The sequence below is a fragment of the Oreochromis niloticus genome, linkage group LG3 (genome assembly GCF_001858045.2).
Source record: "Oreochromis niloticus isolate F11D_XX linkage group LG3, O_niloticus_UMD_NMBU, whole genome shotgun sequence".
Taxonomy (NCBI): domain Eukaryota; kingdom Metazoa; phylum Chordata; class Actinopteri; order Cichliformes; family Cichlidae; genus Oreochromis; species Oreochromis niloticus.
Window position 1 is genome coordinate 62,135,245 of NC_031967.2, and position 22,038 is coordinate 62,157,282.

At 39.5% G+C, this 22,038-nt stretch overlaps 2 protein-coding genes and 1 long non-coding RNA gene across 3 annotated transcripts; 1 reads left to right on the forward strand and 2 right to left on the reverse strand.

Annotated features, from left to right (window-relative positions):
- Positions 1 to 9,998: 9,998 nt before the first annotated feature.
- LOC106097153 (cell surface A33 antigen) lies at positions 9,999 to 15,556 on the forward strand. Its single transcript, XM_019357031.2, has 3 exons — positions 9,999 to 11,509; positions 13,181 to 13,513; positions 14,310 to 15,556. Exons 1-3 carry the CDS (start codon positions 11,440 to 11,442, stop codon positions 14,465 to 14,467), a joined length of 561 nt encoding a protein of 186 aa, XP_019212576.1. The 5' UTR covers positions 9,999 to 11,439; the 3' UTR covers positions 14,468 to 15,556.
- Positions 11,407 to 13,168, reverse strand: LOC112846362 (uncharacterized). Its single transcript, XR_003219300.1, has 3 exons — positions 12,294 to 13,168; positions 11,697 to 11,830; positions 11,407 to 11,537 (listed from the first exon to the last, which is right to left on the reverse strand). It is a non-coding gene; the product is annotated as an uncharacterized LOC112846362 (long non-coding RNA).
- A 3,460-nt stretch (positions 15,557 to 19,016) lies between the features above and the next one.
- On the reverse strand, positions 19,017 to 21,335 carry LOC109201360 (uncharacterized). Its single transcript, XM_019357019.2, has 3 exons — positions 20,999 to 21,335; positions 20,425 to 20,763; positions 19,017 to 19,953 (listed from the first exon to the last, which is right to left on the reverse strand). The coding sequence occupies exons 1-3, from the start codon at positions 21,066 to 21,068 to the stop codon at positions 19,712 to 19,714; spliced, it is 651 nt and encodes a 216-aa protein (XP_019212564.1). The 5' UTR covers positions 21,069 to 21,335; the 3' UTR covers positions 19,017 to 19,711.
- Between the last annotated feature and the right edge of the window lie 703 nt (positions 21,336 to 22,038).

Here is a 22,038-nt window from a genome sequence, read left to right on the forward strand (position 1 = left end):
GCCAGGGCATTTTTGTCAACGTGGGTTTTGCATTTCGGTCCCCCCGCCGACATCACCTCAGACAGGGGCCCCCAGTTTGTTTCCGAGCTTTGGTCTGCCATGGCTGACGGCCTGGGTGTCAAGATCCACCGAACCACTGCGTACCACCCGCAGGCCAACGGGATGTGCGAGCGTTTCCACCGGTCGCTTAAGGCCGCGTTCCGTGCTTCTCTCACAGATGGCAACTGGGTTGACCGCCTCCCATGGGTTTTACTGGGGTTGCGCTGCGCAGTTAAAGAAGACCTCGGGGTTTCCCCGGCTGAACTTGTCCTCGGTCAGCCCCTCCGGGTCCCCGGGGAATTCTTGCCCGAGAGCCCACCTCCGTGCTTCGCTCCCTCTGTGCTGTCTCTCCGTCCCCCAAGAGACTCGTTTTCTCTTCCTGGCCCAGTGCACCATTGTCTGCCCGACACCTTTGTTCCGAGGTCGTTGGACTCTTCGCAGTTTGTTTTCGTCAGGCATGACGCTCATAGGCCTCCGCTGCGTCCACTGTATGATGGCCCCTTTAGGGTTATTCAACCGGGCCGGAAGCATTTCCTTTTGGACTTTGGGGGTCGTCAGGAGACTGTTTCTATTGACAGACTTAAGCCGGCACATGTGCTGCAGGATGATCAGTTGGTGCCGGCTCAGGCCCCCCGCCATGGCCGCCCGCATTCCACTGGACTGGACAACCCTGCTTCTTCCTCTGGGAGCACCCCCCACCTGGCAGGGCCCGAGCTATCTTCAGCTTCTCCTGGCCACCCATGCCAGTCTGGTCCTCAGGCACGTTTCCCCTCAGCCAGCTCTCCACCTCCCCGGTTCAGCTGTTCTGGACGTTTGATTAAGGCAAGGGTTCTGGACTAGGGGATGACCCTACTGGGTGTTCGGGGGGGCATGTGTGGTGGACCACTGGAGGGCTCCACTCACACCCAGTCCTCAGGAAGTGTTGTTGTTATGTTTTGGGGGGAAAAGAGTTCAGTTCTGTGGTGATGAGATTAAACGACGAGTGATAATCGAGAGCTCTCGTGTCGTCTGTGTTTACCTCCACAACAGCAATATTCTTTCATTATTTTGATGGTCACTGTAGTGGCTATATTAATTTCCTTAAGTTCTCTTTTTCTCTTATATTTAATATAACCACACTACAGACGGACAAGCGCTTGTTTTTATGCATTGTCGTTAGCAAAAACGACGGTAAAACCACCTCGTGTCCGCTTGTTTATTTTCCACATAAACCTTTCACAATAAAGCTCAAGATCCTGTTGAGACTTTTCAAAATAAACTGAATCACGTGAAAGATGCAGAGTTTTTACAGATGAGAAGCAAAAAAGAGCCGTCAGGTGCTAAAAAATAAACCTTAGACTTAAACGTTAGAACAGGCTTTTCCCCGCAGCACGCTGTGTAATAAATACTCACAAAGAAAACGGCGGCCATTACAACCTATGTCTAAAAATGTATCGTTTCATGCATCAGTTAAAACACTCGAGTCCAGGTACGCGACGCCCAGCTGGAAACACTTCACAGAATTTACAGAAAATGTTACATTTTGTGATTTATATCGTTATCGGACGATAGATGTCTTAATATCGGGATATGAGATTTTGGTAATATCGCACAGCCCTAACTTGTGCTTTCTTTTAAGACTGGTCTGGGTTTCTTCTTCGGACTGAAGGTCAGACGTATCACAGCGTTCACGTGGATATCTCTGAAGACTGCGTTCTGCTTCGTGAAATGTGCCTGGAAATACAAACACAATGTACGGCCAGACATACATTATGTGTGGACAAAAGGTGCAAACGCATAGAAAAATCAGCGGTTTTAAAAATACGCTGGTACGTGTGGACGTAGCCTTATTCATTATTCAAGGCACAAACGGAAAGTCATGTACGCGTGCAACGTAAAGTTAGGTGAGCGTGCAACGTACAGTCACGTGGGCATGCTGCGTGAGCATTCAAACTGAGTCTAAAGTTTTCGTGTGCGAATTGAAGCGAGTGCTCTCCAATCATCAAAAGTAACAAAGTCATTGAACACGTTTATACAGTTAACTTTATGTTTATCAATCATATATCACAGATTTAGAATTTTTTGTAGTACTAAGCAACTACAGAGCGAAAGTCTGAGTCAAGCGCCGAGGCGACGGCAAGAACAAAGGAAACCTCGAAGCGTTAAAGCTAGCTTTGTAAGGGAATATAACGAAGAAATTATGAAACGAAAATGTTTTCTTTGTTGATATACTTTGTTCGCATTGCAATTTATTTGTTGCCAGATTGTAAGAAGTAGACACAATTTCGGGCTCGTAAATAACAGTAAAAAACTTGTTAATGTACAACATTAACGAGTTTTTTACTGTTATTCAAATGCAAACATGGAAATAACGAGTAGGAAAAAAAAATCATTCATTCTTACCTTATACTAATCGTGGTGCGGGCCAGTGCAGTGCATGACCTGATGCCTTCTACAGTCAATTCCGCTGAGAGTAAATCAAATGTCCCGCTCTACTGTAGAAGACAATGAATACCTGGGGGATGTACCAATGTGAGAGGGGTACTGCGGAATAGTCCAAGTGATCGCTGCTTTAATTTCGGTCAACTATACATAAATTGCACGTAGACACGATTTTTTAAAGCTGGTGAACTAGACCAAGTCATTGATAGCAAATGAACAATAAATCTACTTTCTCTGGTACTTTATACCTGATCAGTTGCAATGCAATTTAATGCTCAACTACAAATCGATGGTTTTTGATGGTGACCGGAGCCGAATGATCGTCAACTATAAATAGACGTTTTCTCGACGTTGTTGTTGTTGGAATTTCAAAAACCTTTTTCGAATTGCACTTTAATAAACTGCATTTCAAAATCCATTTCCCTTTCCTGTTCGCTCAGGGATTAACATGTGGATTAGCATTTGGATTAGCAATTGGATTAACAACTTCATTTTAAAAATCCTGCTGCTATTCAAATTAGCCACACCGTGGGATGTAAGGAGGTCAAACACAGGCTGTCTGCCAGCCTGGATTTTTCTAGCTCATAGCTTTGCCCTGCTAAGAAGTGTGTGTGCTTGTACAAAGGCCGTTCAGCGTCGGGATTTACACTCGGCTCGACACGGATATGTGAAGAATGAAGGGACCCTGCAGCGAAACGGAGAGCCAACCTCTGACTGAGTGTCTGTTTACGCAGTCTGACGCCCTGTTGAAGGTAACGTGCTAAAGTGGCTAACGCTAGCATCACCGCACGTAGTCCCGTTATTTTAAGGTCATCTTAGCTAATGAAAGTTTTACGTCGCAGCTGTACAAGCTCGCTACGTGTTTTGTAAGCTGCTGTGCTCTTCACAAATAAAGCTGGAAGCAGCTCAGACTGTTAGAACCAGCACTGAGCCCTGTTACATTTATACGGTGTTAGAGCAATGGCTGCAACCTACAGCCTTTAAACTAGCGATTACAATGCTGACAGTAAACTCGTCAGTCCAGATGTTACCACATTACTCTATGGTACTTAGAGTTAAAACAACTGAGACAGGCTGATTAAAATAACAGCTGTCAGTTCTCTCATTCCTTATATCAAGACTGGAGATCACACTACTGATTTCAGTTCATTTAATATGTGAGTGCACAGATTCATTCTCAACTGGACATAAATGATGATCAAAGGTTGTATATATGATGAATTCATCAAATCCCAGCCTCTAACACAGTGCGCTGAATCTTAGCTTTGAATGTCCAGTATATTCTAATCAGTGCAATGTAAGCATTCACCGAACCTACAGTATCTACACCTGTATGGCAAATGTGTGGTAAAGATACAGATAATGAAATCTAATTATTAATACAATATACATCATGAGAAACGAAAGCTGAAATTGATTGTTTAGTACTTTTCTCTGTATGCTCTGTGATTATAAAGGCCTTAAATTCTGTGATATATACTGCAAATGATTTTCACAGAGGTCTTAAAGTAGTTAAATCACTGCTGATAGTCTGGTTGTTTATATTTTCACGTTTTGTGTCTGTAGGGCTGTTTGATGACGATTTGGACTCCTCTGGGAGATGAGGACACACCCACATCTGTTCCATACTGCAGCCATGGATGGTGTTACGGCTCTGAGTCAGCTTCAGACCCACACACTGGAAAACCAGCACCTGGACTTCATGCAGGAGAGACGGCCTCGGTGATGATGGACTCTGGATCCTCTACTTTACCTCCTAATCTCTTTCTTCTTTAACACACAATTAAAATCACTCCAAAAGAGTGTAAACTTACTGAGGAAGTCTCTAACTTGTACACATTTGTACTTTTACTTGTTTTATGAGTTATTTTTAAGAATAGTAAAGTTATTCACATAAAGTTTTTATTCTTCTGTATTTATTCTTTTGTATCATGTGCCACAGTCATACTGAACTTTACAGACCTGCTGAATTGGGGGGAAAAAAGTCATATATGTATATATATATATATATATATATATATATATATATATATATATATATATACACACACACACACACACATATATACATATATATATATATATATATGTACATGAATGAATCATTCAGCTTCAGCAGTATTTCTATTCATCTTATGAATTCCAGTCTAATGTCAATTCACTGAGTTCAGTTTTGGTCTTAAACTCCAGAGAATACCACCTGGTTCAATCTTTTTATCTCATTATTGGCAAAATGTTTTCTTCTTTCAGAAGAAAACATTTTGGGCTCAATTTCAGCCTCAGGCAAAATTGAGCCCAAAGAAACAACAACAAAGTTTAGTTCCTCTGGATTTTCCATGGGAAATTGTTTTATCACTCACACAGGTGACTTCTCCAGTGTCATGGATGAGTGATGAATGTATCTCCCACTGGAAACCATTGTGTCCAGTTAAAGTCAATCGACTTTTTTTAAGGAGAGTTGTTAGATGCTGTGCTCATGAGGAAAATGGGTTTTAACTTGCAGCACAATGCAAAGCTGCCATATTGGATCAACGATCAAAACACTTAATTGAGCAGAATTAAGTCAAAATGTAATATCCTTATATGATGACACATCACACATGATCCAGCATTGTTCTAAGAATGCAAACTTTCTTATTGGAAGTTTTCACAGCTGCCAGAAAGGGACAGATTTCTGGCTGGTCTTAATGAGTGGTCGTTGCTCTCTCGTTTTCTCTGGAATTGCGGCACAGAGGATGTAACACCCATGATAAGCGCTGAGGTGTGTGTACTTGTCAGAAATCAGCCATCCTCAGCTTCCAGGTAAGGAAAAGTGGAACCAGAAGATATTCAAATGCATCTCCTCACAGCTGCTGATGAATTCTACAAAAAACAAAGTTTGTTAAAAACATTTGCAGGTGAATCACCACTGATTTATCAGTGACATCCATTTACTCAAAAAATACTGACAAGTGGATAACTAGGATATATAATATATATATAGATATAATTTCAAAAATGTCCTGTACAAAATGGAACAGTATATGACAAATGTGGTGTGGTGCTTGTGGAATTTTTAACAAGGGCCCTACAAAACTTTACAGTACTCATGCTGCCAAACTTCTGATGGCTACGTGTGCAGTTCCTGCTTTAAATGCATTCACTTTTAAGATTAAGGAATCTAAGCGATAAGAGGCCAGAAATGTTTGAACTAGCTTATGAACCTAAATCACTGAGGCCGTCTCTCCTGCATGAAGTCCAGGTGCTGGTTTTTGGTCATCATTTATGTCCAGTTGAGAATGAATCTGTGCACTCACATATTAAATGAACTGAAATCAGTAGTGTGATCTCCAGTCTTGATATAAGGAATGAGAGAACTGACAGCTGTTATTTTAATCAGCCTGTCTCAGTTGTTTTAACTCTAAGTATCACAAAGTAATGTGGTAACATCTGGACTGACGAGTTTACTGTCAGCATTGTAATCGCTAGTTTAAAGGCTGTAGGTTGCAGCCATTGCTCTAACACTGTATAAATGTAACAGGGCTCAGTGCTGGTTCTAATAGTCTGAGCTGCTTCCAGCTTTATTTGTGAAGAGCACAGCAGCTTACAAAACACGTAGCTAGCTCGTACAGCTGCGACGTAAAACTTTCATTAGCTAAGATGACCTTAAAATAACGGGACTACGTGCGGTGATGCTAGCGTTAGCCACGTTACCTTCAACAGGTGGTCAGACTGAGTAAACGGGCACTCAGTCAGAGGTTGGCTCTCCGTTTCGCTGCAGGCTCCCTTCATTCTTCACATATCCGTGTCGAGCCGAGTGTAAATCCCGACGCTGAACGGCCTTTGTACAAGGACACACGCTTCTTAGCAGGGCAAAGCTATGAGCTAGAAAAATCCAGGCTGGCAGACAGCCTGTGTCTGACCAGCCAATCAGAGAGCTCCTTACATCCCACGGTGTGGCCAATTTGAATAGCAGCAGGATTTTTAAAATGAAGTTGTTAATCCAACTGCTAATCCAAATGCTAATCCACATGTTAATCCCTGAGCGAACAGGAAAGGGAAATAGATTTTGAAATGCAGTTTATTAAAGTGGAATTCGAAAAAGGTTTTTGAAATGCAGTTTATTAAAGTGCAATTCGAAAATGTTTTTATTAAAGTGGAATTCGAAAAAGGATTTTGAAATGCAGTTTATTAAAGTGCAATTTCAAATTCAAATCAAATTCAAATTTTATTTGTCACATACACAGTCATACACAGTACGATATGCAGTGAAATGCTTACACAACTGCTCGTGACCTAAAGAAAAAAAGAAAAGGCTATGAATAAGATAGGAAATAAATATGAAAATTAAAAGGGGTAAATTTAACTAGGAAGGAATAAAATAAAATATATATATGAATTTTTTGAAAATAAAATAACTGTACAACACAAATTAGAATGAAGGGTAAATTTAACTGGGAAAGAATAAAATAAAATATATATGAATTAAAGTTTAAAATAAAATAACTGAACAGCAAAATACACAATACACAGTATAGAAATATATAGAATGTATGAAGAAATATAAATATATATACAATAACAGCAGCATTTTACAGGTATTAAATGGAAATGAAGAAATATAATGTCCAGTGTTGTGCAAACCACATTGTAGGTGTCTTGTGCAGTGCAAATATGCTTAAAGTGATTAAGTGTAAACAAAGTCCAGACTGTCCAGTGTGTGTGTAAGAATCATATGTATGGGTCCGTTCTATGTGGTGGTGTGATTGAGAGACCGTATCGCCTGCGGGAAGAAGCTCCTCCTCAGTCTCTCTGTATTTGAATTTGAAAAAGGTTTTTGAAATGCAGTTTATTAAAGTGCAATTCAAAAATGTTTTTTGAAATGAAGACTTAAAAAACATTTTAAAAATCAGTTTATTAAAATTAAGCACAGAATTTTTTATTTCGATGCGCGTGGCTCTTGTGGTCCTCCATAGCGTCTGACGTCAGTTACAACATGAGTCGCTTACCTTGTCCGTCACTTCCGTCACTTACCTCTGAAAGAAAATGTTAACTGAAAAAACATTAAGCTGCTCTCTGAGGCATCCGTCAGAGTGTGAATGTTGCACTGAAAACACTCAGGGGTGGATAAAAACGCTTGTGTGAATGAGTGTTACGTGCCAAGAGATGTGGCTTTGCTGTTGTGTTCTATTTATCTTTCAGGTGTCAAGCCTCCTCCTATTGGCCAATTCGAAGTTGATTGGCATGTGTCTATTGGCCGGACTGGGCCCAGTTGGCCAATCACACGCCGAGGACCACTATAAATGAGCAGCTCCCTGGCCAGCTGGTGGCTGCTGGCTTCTGCTGTGACAAATGTTTGCAAACAGGCTTCTTTGTATTGTGTGTGGTGGGAGGCGGGACAGGTAAGCTGGGGTATCAGACAGAGATCTACAAAGTAAAACAGGAAGTTCCCAGACAGAAAACAAAATCAGAATAAAACTAGAACATGAGAAAGTTAATCAAAACAAAACCACTGAGTCTGCAGACTCAGGACCATGACAGTATCTGTGTTTTAGTGCAGATATGGTTCATCAGCATTTGCTTTGGGCTTTAACTAACATTTACTCAGCCACAGGTATATGTACCAGGTGCCTACATGGGGTGGAAGGGATGACAGCTTACTCAGTGTCCTCCCGTCCCTGTCTACCTCCATTGGGTTAAGAGGGTATCAGTGACATCAGTGACATCTGACAGACTCAGATATCCCTCTGATCCTGAACCGTGAAGCATGTTTCTGTTTTATCTGACAGTTTCTTGACTTGCAGGGAATCCAAATGATGGCAATGCAAAGTTCTCCATCGTCTCTGTTAATAAAGATTTGCATTCATGAATTTTGTCATGTACAGAGGTTCAGTTTTTATTTATTCATTTATTTTTTGGTACAAACTTTCTATGATTGAACAATTTCTGCATCTGCACCTGTAATAACCAGTGCTAGTGTTATTACACAACAAATGCAATGTATTACACATTACTCTTTACTTTCCTTAAAAGTAATGCGGTACGAAGAAAGTAATTTGTTACAATACAGTACATTACTTTTTCATTAGTCTGTAAAAGAACCTGAAACACACTGTCTACTAACAACACAAGTTTTAGGCTACAGTGCCACACACCAAAACAAATCAACACCAACAGATACGATCTCTCTTTCAATGTTTAGGTATGACGGCACAAAGCAAAAATGAAAACCAGCACAGAGATTTCAAACTGCTCATCACTGCTGTAGTCAGCTGTTAAATTTCAAGGTCTGGCTGCTGGTCTGGGGTGGGAATTCGCTCAGTTTTAACATAACTCTGGAATTAGTAAATGAAGTCATCATTAAAAAAATACTTAAAAAACACATTCTATGAGATTTTAAAATCCACAAATTTTCAACTGCATTGTTCAAAAATTAGTAAAACTACATCTTACACAATATTATAAGGTGTGTGCATGTTTACAAAAAAACAAAAAAACAAGCAAGAAACAAAATCTGGATGTAATCAGTGTGCTCTGGTGTGTTTGTTGATCGCCCAGCAGCTGCTGAGTGAAATTTTCATTGTTAATCTGTATTTGTCATTGTCAAAGCAGACCAGCACAGAGGAAAGTAGGCAGATGACGAGTTGTACCGTGGAGGCAACTTCTTTCTTATCTGAGGCCTTATTTTTTACAGGAGCTACAGCATCCAGAGTCGTACATCGTGAAGAAGCAAAGTTATTAAAAAGATAATGAACCTCTGTTGGAGTAGCGTTCAGGTTTTTTATGTGTAAAGTGTTTACCTATATGGAGCCATTGTGTTGTATTTACTGGGATTTCTATGTTGTTCGGCTCTTTAACTATGCAGTTCTGATGCAGAAAATACTTTTTTAAACTGCGTAAACAAAGGTTTTATAAAAGTAACCTTGCCAAAAATTGATTGCAGCCCTGTTACAGGAATCCTGTTAGTGGCTCAAGACGACCTGATATCATTCATGACGGACACGTTTCACACATATTATAATCTAACATTAAACAATCTAAACGTCATCATTAGTAAAAGTTTAAAAAGTATTCCTGCATGACAGCCTGCTGCACTCCTCTGAGCTTTAGGTGGAGACGCTCCATACTGACCGCTCGACACAGCCAGGTCATGTGATGTGCTGATTGATGTTTAATTGCATCAGTTTTCAGTTATAACTTTGTAATATTGCTCAGAAATTTCATACATTTATTTTATGTTGTTTTTGGTTAAAAAAAAAACAAAACAAAAAAACAACTTCTTGTTATTTTACGACTCTGTTGATTAACCAACAAGTCTGTGGAAAATGACAGAACATGCACCTCTTTTTGTTTAATTTTCACTGCTTTCATTGAATTTGGAGCAGTAAAATAGACTCCAACAGTTGTACAATACACTACAGATCTGTGTATTTTTGACAGTTTGTTATTGTATATTAACAATTTCACTTTTTTTATGTTACATTACAGTAAACATATTATTCACAGTCTATTTTTATATATATATTTCACATATTTCCAAATGTCAGAGAATGTATAGATTTTTTTGGGTGACAGTTTATTACAAAAATTCTCATAGGCAACTTCAGCAGAAATGCAGACTCACAGAAAGTTCACTTAAACTGTTCAACAACACAGAGCAAGTGTGAACACATCTCTCACCCTGGAACTGAGCCAGAAGAGCTTTCTCATGAAAAATGAACACTTTTCCAGGTAGATCTTAAATGTTGCTATTACCTTTACGCAATAACTTATCTCCAGTCATCAGATTAAAAGCGTGTTTCAGGAAGGCGTTCCCAATCGTGTCTTTTTCATTCAGTAACCATTTGTTCCTTGAAGAAATTATTTTAAAACTTAAATATTCCACTCCACCTTCTTTTTTCGTTTTGTTTTTAGCTTTACAAGAATATTATATGATGATGACAAAATCATGCAGTCTATCTGACTTTACAGACACTGCTCTGGGCATTTCTGCTGAGACAAAACAGCCTTTCATATGTAAAGCTGTAACGTGTAACCAAACATTGCAGCTTTTCTGATTTTAGGGACAAAAATCTAAATGTTCTACAGTTTTTTTCCCCCCTAAACCGTTTCTCCCAAATGTGTTTCTCTTTCTGTTTCGCATGTATGCCAGTACTTTCTTACAGTTCATTGAGAGGTAACAGAAACACATTCACACAGATTCATTTTCACTTCTCCTGAAACTAAAGTGAAGTGCTCTATTTATATCACCAGCAATGAAACCTGACTGAATGCCATCAGTAAGTAGTTAGTGAGTAACGCTTATTCATAAAGAACCTTTCACAGACAAGCGGTCTGAACACACTTTACATTAAATAAATGGAAATAAATAAAATACCATAAACACAGTAAAAACCCCAACTTCAGATACAGAATAAAATCAAATATGTCAGTATTTTTATGTTGTCAAACAAAAGTGATTTTTCTTTGTTTGTTCTCTGCCATAATTTTTGTGACACCGAGACCAGAAATCTCCATGCACACTCTTAACTGAGCATTACAGCCTATATATAAAGGGCCAATGACTCTTACAAATAAGTGCAGAATGGTCTTAAACATGAAGTCAAATGGATCATAGTACTAATGCTAAATCTTTTATCCAGTGTATATTCATTAAAATCTGTAACGTCCAAAAACAAATGACTGTTATTACATATGTTTCTTTGATAAATCCAGATTATTCATCTATAATAAAACAGAATTGTAAATTTCACCTCTTAGCAAAAATGGGTACAAATATTTTGGTTTCATTTCTTAAAGACTGGCTGCTCTCAAGCTTTATTAATTTATGCATTTTTGGTTTGCAGACATTGGAGGGCTCCGGCCCAGCCCACCAACTGTCTCCCTCTCTCTGACTCTTAAGTGTTAGTGTCGTAACTTTCAGCTTCATCTAACATCAAAGTTCATTACAGATAGTTTCATCTGAAGCTCAGATTCTGATTTTAATACAGAAACACAGAAATGTTTGCTGGAACTGCGTCACTCTGCTCCACTTTGCTGTTTCTCAGCGTCTTCATGTTTGTCTCTTCAGGTGAGATTGAACTAAAGTGAGTTTCTCTCTGAAATAACAAGAAGTGCATGAGGATTATTTTCATATTGATTCAGTTTGTCTGTGTGTGTGTGAAGGAGACACGAGGCTGGGTGGACACTTAACATCTGTAATCCAGCTGTGACAGAGACAAAGAAGTGTAATGTTTAGCATGAGGCAAAAATCCCACCTCAGTGGGTCACTGGTGACCTGAGCTGTGTACTAGGAAGCCATGTCGACATCCAGAGTGTGTCTGAATTCTTTTGCACTGACATTGGCAATCAGGATAATCAGTCAGGTGATGATAAAATGATGACTGTTCATCTATGAAGAACATTAAAAATATAACAGTTAATGCAACACAGATTAAGTGCTGATTAAGATTAAATACAAAAACTGGATTCAAACCTAGTCTATGTACAAATTTAATTTGAGGTCAGCACAGTGAGTGTGTCCTGTTGCAGGATCAGAAATTAATATTTATGGAACAATACAGCTGTAGTAAAATGGTTTTGCTGCTAACTGAAGTTAAAAATAGAAAATCACAGAATAAAGTGGCATCTAAGATTCTATCAAAATAAAAGCTAAACAAATGTTTCCGATATGCTAAAATTTCCCTCCACAGTCCCATAATTCCACAGTCCAGCGACACGTGGGCAAATCTTCCTTATCTGAAACAGGAGAGGGATGGAAACCACGGCGGCCAAAAGAACAAGGAGGGGGCTCCTGTCGCAGACCTGTCTCCTCCTGACAGCGCGTCATGGCACAGTCCCGCCCCATTCCACACCTGAACACGGCCTCCCTCGTAGCACCGCCAGATGCAGGCAGAGCGACACCCCTGTCCTGCTGTGGATTGCGGACATCGCCTCCCACTGTCGCTGTTCCTGCCGTCGGGACTGGATCGCCGTGTTCCGCTGGCCGGTCCGTCGGTGAACGACTCGTGGCAGCCCACAGTCGGGCAGCAGGTCCTTCGACACATATGCTGGCTTGCACGCGTTTCGTTTCCTCCTGCTCACCTTTCGTGCGTAGTCCTTCCCGTCTCTGCACCCACTATTCCTCTTAACAGGTCACTTTGGCGGCTGATAGGCCGCCTCGGGGAACGCCCCCGCCTCCACAGATTCCTACAATTGTCCGCTTAGTCCACAGTGGATTAAAAGAATATTGTGCAACAATACTAAAAGTCACAATATAAATATCACAATAAAATCATGCAAATAAAATCAACACTATGTACCAATACACAGTATGATAAAACAAAAAGAAAACCCCACAAATTTCCACTGTGTGACATTAAAAACAAAACAAAGTAGACCCTCCTACTCATCCTGCACAGGGGTCTAAAGGATCTTCCAGGAATTGTGACTCTATCTACTGGAGAATTGATTGATCCCTAAATGTTTCATACCTGATGATCTCTAATCTGGATCTTAATTTGGTTCACAGCATAAGTTACCATGGCAATGCAAAGTGAAGAAAACACTTAAACCTGAAGTTACCTGAATAAACCCGAATGCTGCTTCATAGTACAGGCTTCTGGAGGATGTTAGGACATCAGCATTAATTAAATCCAACATGAAAAAAACCTCAAATGTCAAAGGAAATAAAGTAAATAATTGTGATTATAACTGTACTTTGACCTTTAAGCACTTTGCTCTGTGTTGTTTCCTTTTTCAGATCAGAAAATCATCACAGCTGATATTGGAGACAGTGTCATTCTGCCATGTCGAGTTACAAACAAGATCACAGCTGTAAAGTGGATCAAACACTACCTGGGAGAGAAAATTGTCTTTTTGTACCAGGATAATAAAGTTGATTCAGATAACCAGAATTCATTTTATAAGAACCGGGTGGATCTGCAGGACAGACATATGAAGGATGGAGACGTGTCTATAATTCTGAAGGATGTGACGATTTATGATAATGGAACATACCACTGTCATGTTAAAGTAGCAGGAACAAACTCATGGAAATACATCAGCTACATCTACCTTCATGTTGTTCCTCCAGGTGAGTGAGTAGAGTTGAGTGTGTGTGTGTTCAGAGGTGAAGCTGCTTCCTGGTTGTTGATGTGTGTTTGTTGTATGGATGAGCTGGTGGATGTCAGAGGTAGACAGATGTTTCTCCAGCTGTTGTCTTTGTGGCTGGTAGTCTAGAGTTGTAGAGCAGCATTGTTTGGGTAAGGTTAGAGCAGAAACAAAGACATTTATGAATCAGTCTCTTCTTCTCTTGCTCTCTAACTCGTCTGTAAACATGTGTGGGGAAACTCAATGTTAAAGCCTACAGCTGGAGGGGAGGGGAGGGGTGAAGCTGGTGGTTGTGAGTCTGTGAAAGTGAATCCTGCCGGTGCCATAGCTGCTGAAAACGTACTTAGTGCAGACACAAAACGTCCATCAGCTTCAAAGTGTGTCAGAAAAATGTCCACATGATGACTGATGGATGAGAGAGGTCCCATTTTTCTTCTTTTCTTTGATGTTCAGTCCTTCACACACAGACACACATGTGTGTAGGAGACACAAGTTTGTGTGGACCTCAGATCTGTAAACATGATGTGACAGAGACACAGAAATTTAATGTGTGCCATGTGTTGTAGTTCCAGGAGTTAGTATACAATATTCTAAAGCTCTGTATTATTTTACTGACTATTATTTCAGTGAGTGTGCAAATCTGTGTAAATTGCAACACTTTATTCACATTTTAAGCCTTTTTAGCTGTTTTAACTTAATCTTCTGCATTGGAAGATAACTGGATTCTGTTCTGTTCTTCACTCTTCACCTGACACGTCACTCCTGTTTCTCACCTGCAGGTCGATCAGGAGGACTGGGTGGATCTATTGGACTGATTGTAGGTGTGGTAGTTGCTGTTATGGTTGTTTCTCTTTGTCTTTCTTTCTGTTTCTGTACAGCTCTGAGAAATATTGTCACACGCTATCTTCAGACCAGAGCACAACCGCGAGTCATATGATCTAAACAGACAAAATTTAAGGTTGTACTTTTGTTTCCTTTGCCTGTGTGAAAGACACTGAGATCATTTTGTGAGTAATGTGATACAGTTTATTAAAACAGTATGTCTGTATGTGGTTTTGCTAATAGTTAATCTTGCTTAATTACAATCAAAATATGCTCAAGAATAAACCTGATAAAAAGAATGAATAAAAATGTAGTTTGAGTTGTGTTATTATTTTAATGCCATGTTTTGTTTTTCTGGGTTGGTCTGATTCTCCTTCAGCCTTGGCAGATTAGTCTCAGTATGTGACTGGGGAAGAATATGAGACAGATGAAAGTGTGGCAGCTTCTGGCACATTCAAAATATGGAATATGTCATTTTGCTAATAGCTGGACATGCTTAACTCGAATCAGCATATACTCAGGAATGAATCTAATCAGAATGATAAATGAAAGGACTGATTTTAATGCTCAACCTTTCATTGACAAAAATATGAGTTTGAACTTTGCTCCAGATTTTCTGTGGGAGGAGACGCTCATAAAAACACAGAAGATTCAAGTCTAACTGAGCTAAAAGGAAAAGATGATGAAATGAAGTACAGCATATGGATAAGAAAATGTAAGGGTTGTGACATAATGATTAAATGGCATCTGAAGATCAGAAGATCCACAGTCGGAAATTACACCAAGAAACATCAGAGGATTCTGGGACTCTGGAACCTAATGTTAGGTTCCTGTATCAGACTACAGACGTGGACCTGTAAGACTTCTCACATGAAATGAGCTACTAATGCAACTTTTATCATTCTTAATTGTCTTTCTGTACTAGAGTTTTAAATTACTAGAGTTTTAAATTCCTAGTTTATTGTAAACTTCACCAGAGTCCCAGATTTAAACCCAGTGGGTTTAAATCATCTCCTAGCTTGCACAGGCATGCTCACATTAGCGTGAAGCACAGAGCACAACACATGCAGCATGCTTTGTCAAAGATTACACACTGTATTGACAGCTTTGAGCCATCCACCCACATGAATTACACCCTGATGACATCCAGTCACTTCCAAAGAAGTGAAAAACAAGTGAAAGCAGTCATCACCGACAAATTTGACATGTGCAACATATTTTTTCATTGTTAAATTCAGTGCAAGTTACAGTAAATTGCAAGCTGCCAATCACAGTAAATGTTTTAGTATGATTTAAAAGCATAAAGATTAGAAAGATTTATTGTCGTAGATTTAAAATGATGCTTTCAAATATAATAATAGCAAAAAAAGATTCTCATCAGAAAATTGTGTTTACTGTATTTTATTTTGTAGGGTTCTTGTATTAAAATAAAGGTGGGTGAAATTCAATTAATTGAAAAGGATGTGTGTTTGTTTCCTTTATGTAACCATGGTAATCATGAAGAGGTTATATCAGATGAATATTTGAAAACTGACAGGACTCTTTACAGCATTCCTGAGCCCTACGTCTGAAACACGCTGTGGCACGCCCGGTGAAAATGCAACGGCTTCCTTGAGTGGGTGTAACGTGCTCCGGGGACTTTAGACTCACATGGAAATCCCAAGTGTGGCATAAAAATATACATTTAAATATTTTAACAACCTTAAACTTATTTTGTGTATTTATGTGTTTTAGTTTCCATGATTAATGTATGAATTGAGGGTGAAATTAAGATGATGTTAGTGGAGAATTTAGTTTTATGTTGCTTTTTATATTCTGGTCAATGATTAAAAAATGAAATTCGGAATAAAAATGTATTATTAGAGGATGAGATGAGTTATTATGATTAGATTAGTATTGATCCTTGATCCTTATCCTTATATTTATCAAAAAATGAAACATGTAGTTTATGTACCTGTGAGATGCACTGTGTTTAAAGATCCAGCAGGGGGCAGCAGAGTAGAATCAGTTTGTCCTGGAACGCCTCTGACCTTTGACCTTTACTATTAGAGGAGGTAAAAACCAAAAGCTAAGTTTATAGAACAATGTATGGAGTGTGGGGATCAGGCAAATATTTTACTGCTATTGTTCGTGATCATCATCATTACCATTGCGTTGATATTGCATTCAGATGTTTAAACATACTGGTATCATATTAACTTTTATTACAGGTGCAGTTATAGTCACTTTAAACTGTTGAGTTGAATTTATAATCTTAAATGCTTTTGAATGCTTTTTATAATCTCAAATGTTTATATGCAGATTACATTGCATTATAAAAGAAAGGCCTAACTCTGAGTACACTTTGTGCCAAAATAGACAGGAAACTGCATACTTTGCAGAAAGTGAAACTAAAAGCAGAGTCTAAGTGCAAGTTATTTTGAGGAGCTGTTTGGATGATGCTATTTGAATAACCAGGTTATTCATTATTATCTTTTATTCATTTATATCTTTTGATTAAGCTTTTAGTAGTGGTTCCATATATATAGTTTTAGTTAGGTTATTAGGTACATGAGAATTGGCCTCTCTTCTCATAAGACAAAGTTCGTGTGAGGTCGACACACACACGTAGACACACTTACACAGCAGTTAGACTCAGGGGTAGGTGAAGGTTCAAATAATATTTTGTAAAAGCTTGCAACTGCAAAATTGTGTCTGCACAAGTGACAGTGTGCCTTGAGACATGCTGCTGATGTTCCAGCCGATAAGCAGGGCGTCCGGTGGCGACAGGAAGACACCTGGGATGGAGACGAGGCGATGTTCTTTTCAAACTGTGTTAAAAGTCATTGTGGTTTTGATTTGACGTATGCATGTATTGTATCGGATGACGTATGAGAGGGCGTCAGTTAAAAATACCTCGATGGTATAAAACTATTGCTGTGTAGTTTTGGGGCGGAGATCTACAGCTGATGTTTTGCAGTGTACATCTCCCCACGCTGTTCATTAAAATCGTTGTTTGACCAAGCTTTTCTGGACCATGGTTGTTTTTACTCTCGTCCTCAATATTGAACCTTAACAGGAGCTAAGAGGAAACAAAGATAATTAAATGTGCACAAACAGCTCAATAAGTTTCTGTCATGGGGGGACTTGAGATGTGACATCAGGACGACCCTGCTGTTGGATTTTAAAGATTTAGTCCTGTTACACCTGTTTTATACATGCAGGTCCTCCCACTGCTCACCTTGTCATTGTAGATCATGTGTGCAGTGATCCCAGATTAGTTATAAACTTGAAGCACCATGTTCTGCTTGAAGTATTTATGCCATGTATCATGTTCACTGTGTAAGATACTGAAGCAGAAATAAAGAGACATGTTTCAGCTTGTGGCTTCATCAGAGCCATTAGAAAACATGTTACAGAAAACATTTTATATTAGAAAGGTGCAAAGATGTAAACTTTCACTGAAGACACTAACAGGGCTGTGCTTCTGATCATGTGCCCAACAGGAACAGGGCCGTGCAGAGTGCTGCTGCTGATAGTGCTGGAGGGCAGGTCTGTGTTGATCTGAGACTGTAGACTGTAAAAAATCCACAAGAGAGATGGCAGCTGAATAAACAAGAGTTTTTTATATTGTAGTTCCATAATTATGTTTATATGCATAGTTTTTGTGAAATCCAGCAATTGACCATTCAAACAGCAGTCGCTTTCTAAAACATTAGATATGGACACAGTACCACATATGAAAGTGACCCAGGTCAGATTTGAAAATATCAGATTTGTGCTGTTCAAACTGTCATACCGGATATGGGTCGCACAGGATCAAGAAAGTTGGATTTGATGCGTTTCCGCATCGAATCCAGCTACGATTTAGGCAGTGTGAACACAGCCTAAATATGTTCCCTAAAACGGTGGACAGAGCTACAGACCCACAACACCCTTACCCTGTTAGCCAGCAGTACTACTTGTGCAGTTGATAAAAGGACAGGTAATGTTTGTCGTGCTGTGTTCATTGTTGTGTTCATTCATCAGGTTTCAGCAGTTTCTCAGCAGAGGATGAAGAAACAAATTTTATTTGTATACTTTCTGTGTCACCAGGTCATATTGGTGACACAGGCATGATGTTTGACACTGTCTGAGGTTTTGTTGACACTGAACTTGCTGCTCGTCTTTCTGCTGTGTTACGTTCTTTGTCTAGGTGTGTATTGAACGCAACAAGAAAGTGTCCCCACTCACGCGCCACCCAAGAAAGAACACAAACAGTAGTATCTTTTAAAGTGCTAAGCAGCCATTTATTTGCTTCAGCAGTGAGCAGTGCCGAAAATAACAAACAAAACTCCCTTATGGTCCCTACGCTTTCCTACACAAAATGAAAACCAAACAAAAGACAATTCACTTAGCTAACTTTCTAAATGAAAAACAGGAGAAAACTTAATCAACAAAAATGGCTTCTCACGCCTACTAGGCTGCTGCAGTGAAGAATATATTCATATTCATGCCAGAAGAAGTGGAAAACCAACTTAAATGGTTATGAAAATTTCTTAAACAGTTTCTTTTTTCTGAGTAGGAATCATCTCTGAAGTCAATCAATGCAGCAAATAACATTTTCTGGAGAAAGTAGAAACAAAACTAGAGAACAGATGAGAGTTATTGCTGAAAATTGAGTCATCTTTCATACTTTGATCCACTTTAACATTTTGTTCTTATTTTTATTGTTGTTACCAGGTTATTACAGGGAGAAGCTCAAAGATCTCTGCTACACTTCAGTTTCTCATTAAAAATAAATAAAAGATTTCACATCATGATACATCACAAAAATATGTACAAAAAGGATGTTCATTTGCTTTACATGTAAATATTTATTGAAAACGAAAAGTTTAAGCAATGCTGCAATTATAATATAAATTATTATATAGCTTTCTTGTAAGAAAAGTTACATAAGAGGTTATCAAGAGATTAGAGAGAGAGAGAAAAGTGTCAGTGTGAAACTACATGGATCTTCACTTTCATAAAACACTTTAAACACTCTATAAGATTCAACCTTACTGGACTGACTGAAACAATTATGCAAGCTTATTCACTAAAAAAGGAAACCAAAAACCTTCACCTAAAGAGGGGATTGTCACACAGAGTTCATATTTTAGACCAAGATTTTTTTTTAAAAAAACAACAACACTTCTTTATACGACCCTTAATTCCCAAACTGTCCCAAATGTCATTCAGTCATAGCTGATCAATGGATCCTGAACATTATCAGGCACATTGTTGATCACATATAAGCCACAGAACTTCATCTACACCCAGATCATCACATACAGTGTTTGTGTTTTCTGAATGTCTGACATCTAAATTAATCTGCTGATGAATGTAGGATAGTTGATCACTAGATGTAATCACGTTCAGGTACCTTGTATGAACCCTTGTCATTACAATATTTGCACATCATAAAAACAGGAAGAAAAATAATACCAACAACAACAGTAATACTACCACTAACAACAACGGGCACAGCAGAAACTACCAGGAAAAGTAGATTGTTTAGTCCAACAGATTCATCCTTCTTCCCTCCTTCCTTCTTCCCTTCTTCCTTCTTCCCTCCATCCTCTGTGACTCCTCTTGGCTGACCTGCAGGTGAGAAACAGGTGTGAGGTGTCAGCTGTCAGGTAGGTGATGAGTGAAGAACAGACCCACAGTATCCCACCTAGACTGCAGGACCACAGAGCTCTCTGTGGGTTTTTGTCATGTACAACAAGTGCTGTGGATCGTGGGGATGCAGAGCTGGCTCTTACGGTGCAAAAACAACACAAACCCCCGACCAAAGCCAGATCACTCTCAAACAAAACAGAGGCCCTAAATCAGAGATTTACTACAACTGATTTGTCCACGAGTTTTGTCTACTGATTGTAACTCTATACAAACATTCCCAGTATCTCAGTGGAGTTATCGGTTTGGACCCTTCACCACCAGCTCTGCAACAAAGATGGATCAAAGATTTCATCACCTCAATCTGTCAGACCAGGTCGATTGAGGCCACTCAGCTTTACAAGGCAACATTCTGACCTCTGATCACACACACACTCAACTCTACTCACTCACCTGGAGGAACAACTCTCAGGTAGATGATCCTGATGAGCTCCCATGAGCGTGTTTCTTCCATGAAGACACGACACTCGTATGTTCCAGTGTCATTAATCGTCACATGCTTCAGAATCAGAGACACGTCTCCATCCTTCATCTGTCTGTCCTGCAGATCCACCCGGTTCTTAAAAGATGGATGCTGGTTGGATGAATCAAAGTAATCATCGTGGTACAAAAGGACATTTCCTGTCTCCAGGCCTGGTCTGGTCCACTTTACAGCTCCTATGATGTTGTTGTTTGTAACTCGACATATTAGAGTGACGTCCTGTCCAGACTCAGCTGTGATGATTTTCCGGTCTGAAAGAGGAAACAACACAGAGCAGAGAGGTTAAAGGTCATTCTATTCACTTCTACAACAGCCAATGAGAGTGAAGATCATACACCACTGAGCCTTTCTACACTCTTCTACACACATACACAAGTAAGCAATAAACATGCACAGAAAACTGAATCAATATAAAATAATTCTGCTCGTTTCTCTAACTTCATCTGTTATTTAAATGTCATTTAGTTCCTGACAGGTAAAACTCACCTGCAGAGGTAAACATGCAGAGGTTGACTAACAGCAAAGTTGAGCAGAGTGATGCAGTCACGGCAGACATTTCCTCCAGCACCGAGGTTCTTAGTTTGTTCTAAATGTCTGAGTCTGTTTGAATTTCCAGTGAATAACTGAACCTGAGTTTAAACCTGACTACCTGAGAATAAATTTAAGGTCTAAAAAGACGTCCAGTTTCCATAGAAATGATTCCAGATTCAGACACTAATGCTGGATAAGAAACCCTTCTATCTCTTCTTAAGGCTTTTGAAATATGTGAGCGAACTGGATCCTCAGCAGCTCTGTGTGATTGCAAAAGAAGTATTTGTCTCTTTCAGTTTTGTATTAAAACTACTCTACTAGTGTTTGTTGGTGTGTGTGTGTGTGTGAAACGAGCTTTTTTCCTCTCTCTCTTTTCTTGTTTTGATTGCTCTGCTTGATTGAGAAGTGATTTCAAAGTTTCATATGAGAGCTAGCATAGCTCCGGTTAGTTGAAGCTGTCTAATACTGTCACGGTGCAGCCTCAAGAGAAGAGCAAGTTTACTTCAAGCTTTATTTTAACATGTTCCCCGCACCGTGGGGGTTTCAGAGGGGAATATTTCTGAAGTTGAGACTGAGCTCAGAGCTCACAGACAGAGTGGTGAATGTAGTTTAAGTGAAATGCTGGGGAAGTGATCACAGTCATGTTCAAGTAGTTGATCCAAATTAATAAGCTAGTTTATTTGAATTTGTGATAGTGGGCGCTGTTCTGCTCTCAATAGGTGCTGGAGGTCGTGGGAGGGAGGGCAGGCAGTTGATAGAGGTGGAGGTTGTTCCTGTGGAGATTTCAGTGATTTCCAGCTTGGCTTTGGCAGGTAAGTAGGTCATGAGTTGAGTCCTCAGCCACACAGAGAGCTCTGGAAAGCGAGAGAGACGTCATTGGAACAAAGTATATGAAGATAGGCAAGAAGTTTAAGGAGACGGGTTACTACACTGGCTGTGCAGACAATCTGAAAGAGACTCTTTTTACATGTTTATTTGTTTTATCACAGCAGGAC

Coding starts and splice junctions, on each gene's coding strand:
- LOC109201360 (XM_019357019.2), bottom strand. CDS start 21,068: ATGTCTGCCGTGACTGCATCACTCTGCTCAACTTTGCTGTTAGTCAAC. Junction 20,764..20,998: donor CTGCATGTTTACCTCTGCAG/GTGAGTTTTACC, acceptor TTCCTCTTTCAG/ACCGGAAAATCATCACAGCT. Junction 19,954..20,424: donor CCTGAGAGTTGTTCCTCCAG/GTGAGTGAGTAG, acceptor TCTCACCTGCAG/GTCAGCCAAGAGGAGTCACA.
- LOC106097153 (XM_019357031.2), top strand. CDS start 11,440: ATGTTTGCTGGAACTGCGTCACTCTGCTCCACTTTGCTGTTTCTCAGC. Junction 11,510..13,180: donor CTTCATGTTTGTCTCTTCAG/GTGAGATTGAAC, acceptor TTCCTTTTTCAG/ATCAGAAAATCATCACAGCT. Junction 13,514..14,309: donor CCTTCATGTTGTTCCTCCAG/GTGAGTGAGTAG, acceptor TCTCACCTGCAG/GTCGATCAGGAGGACTGGGT.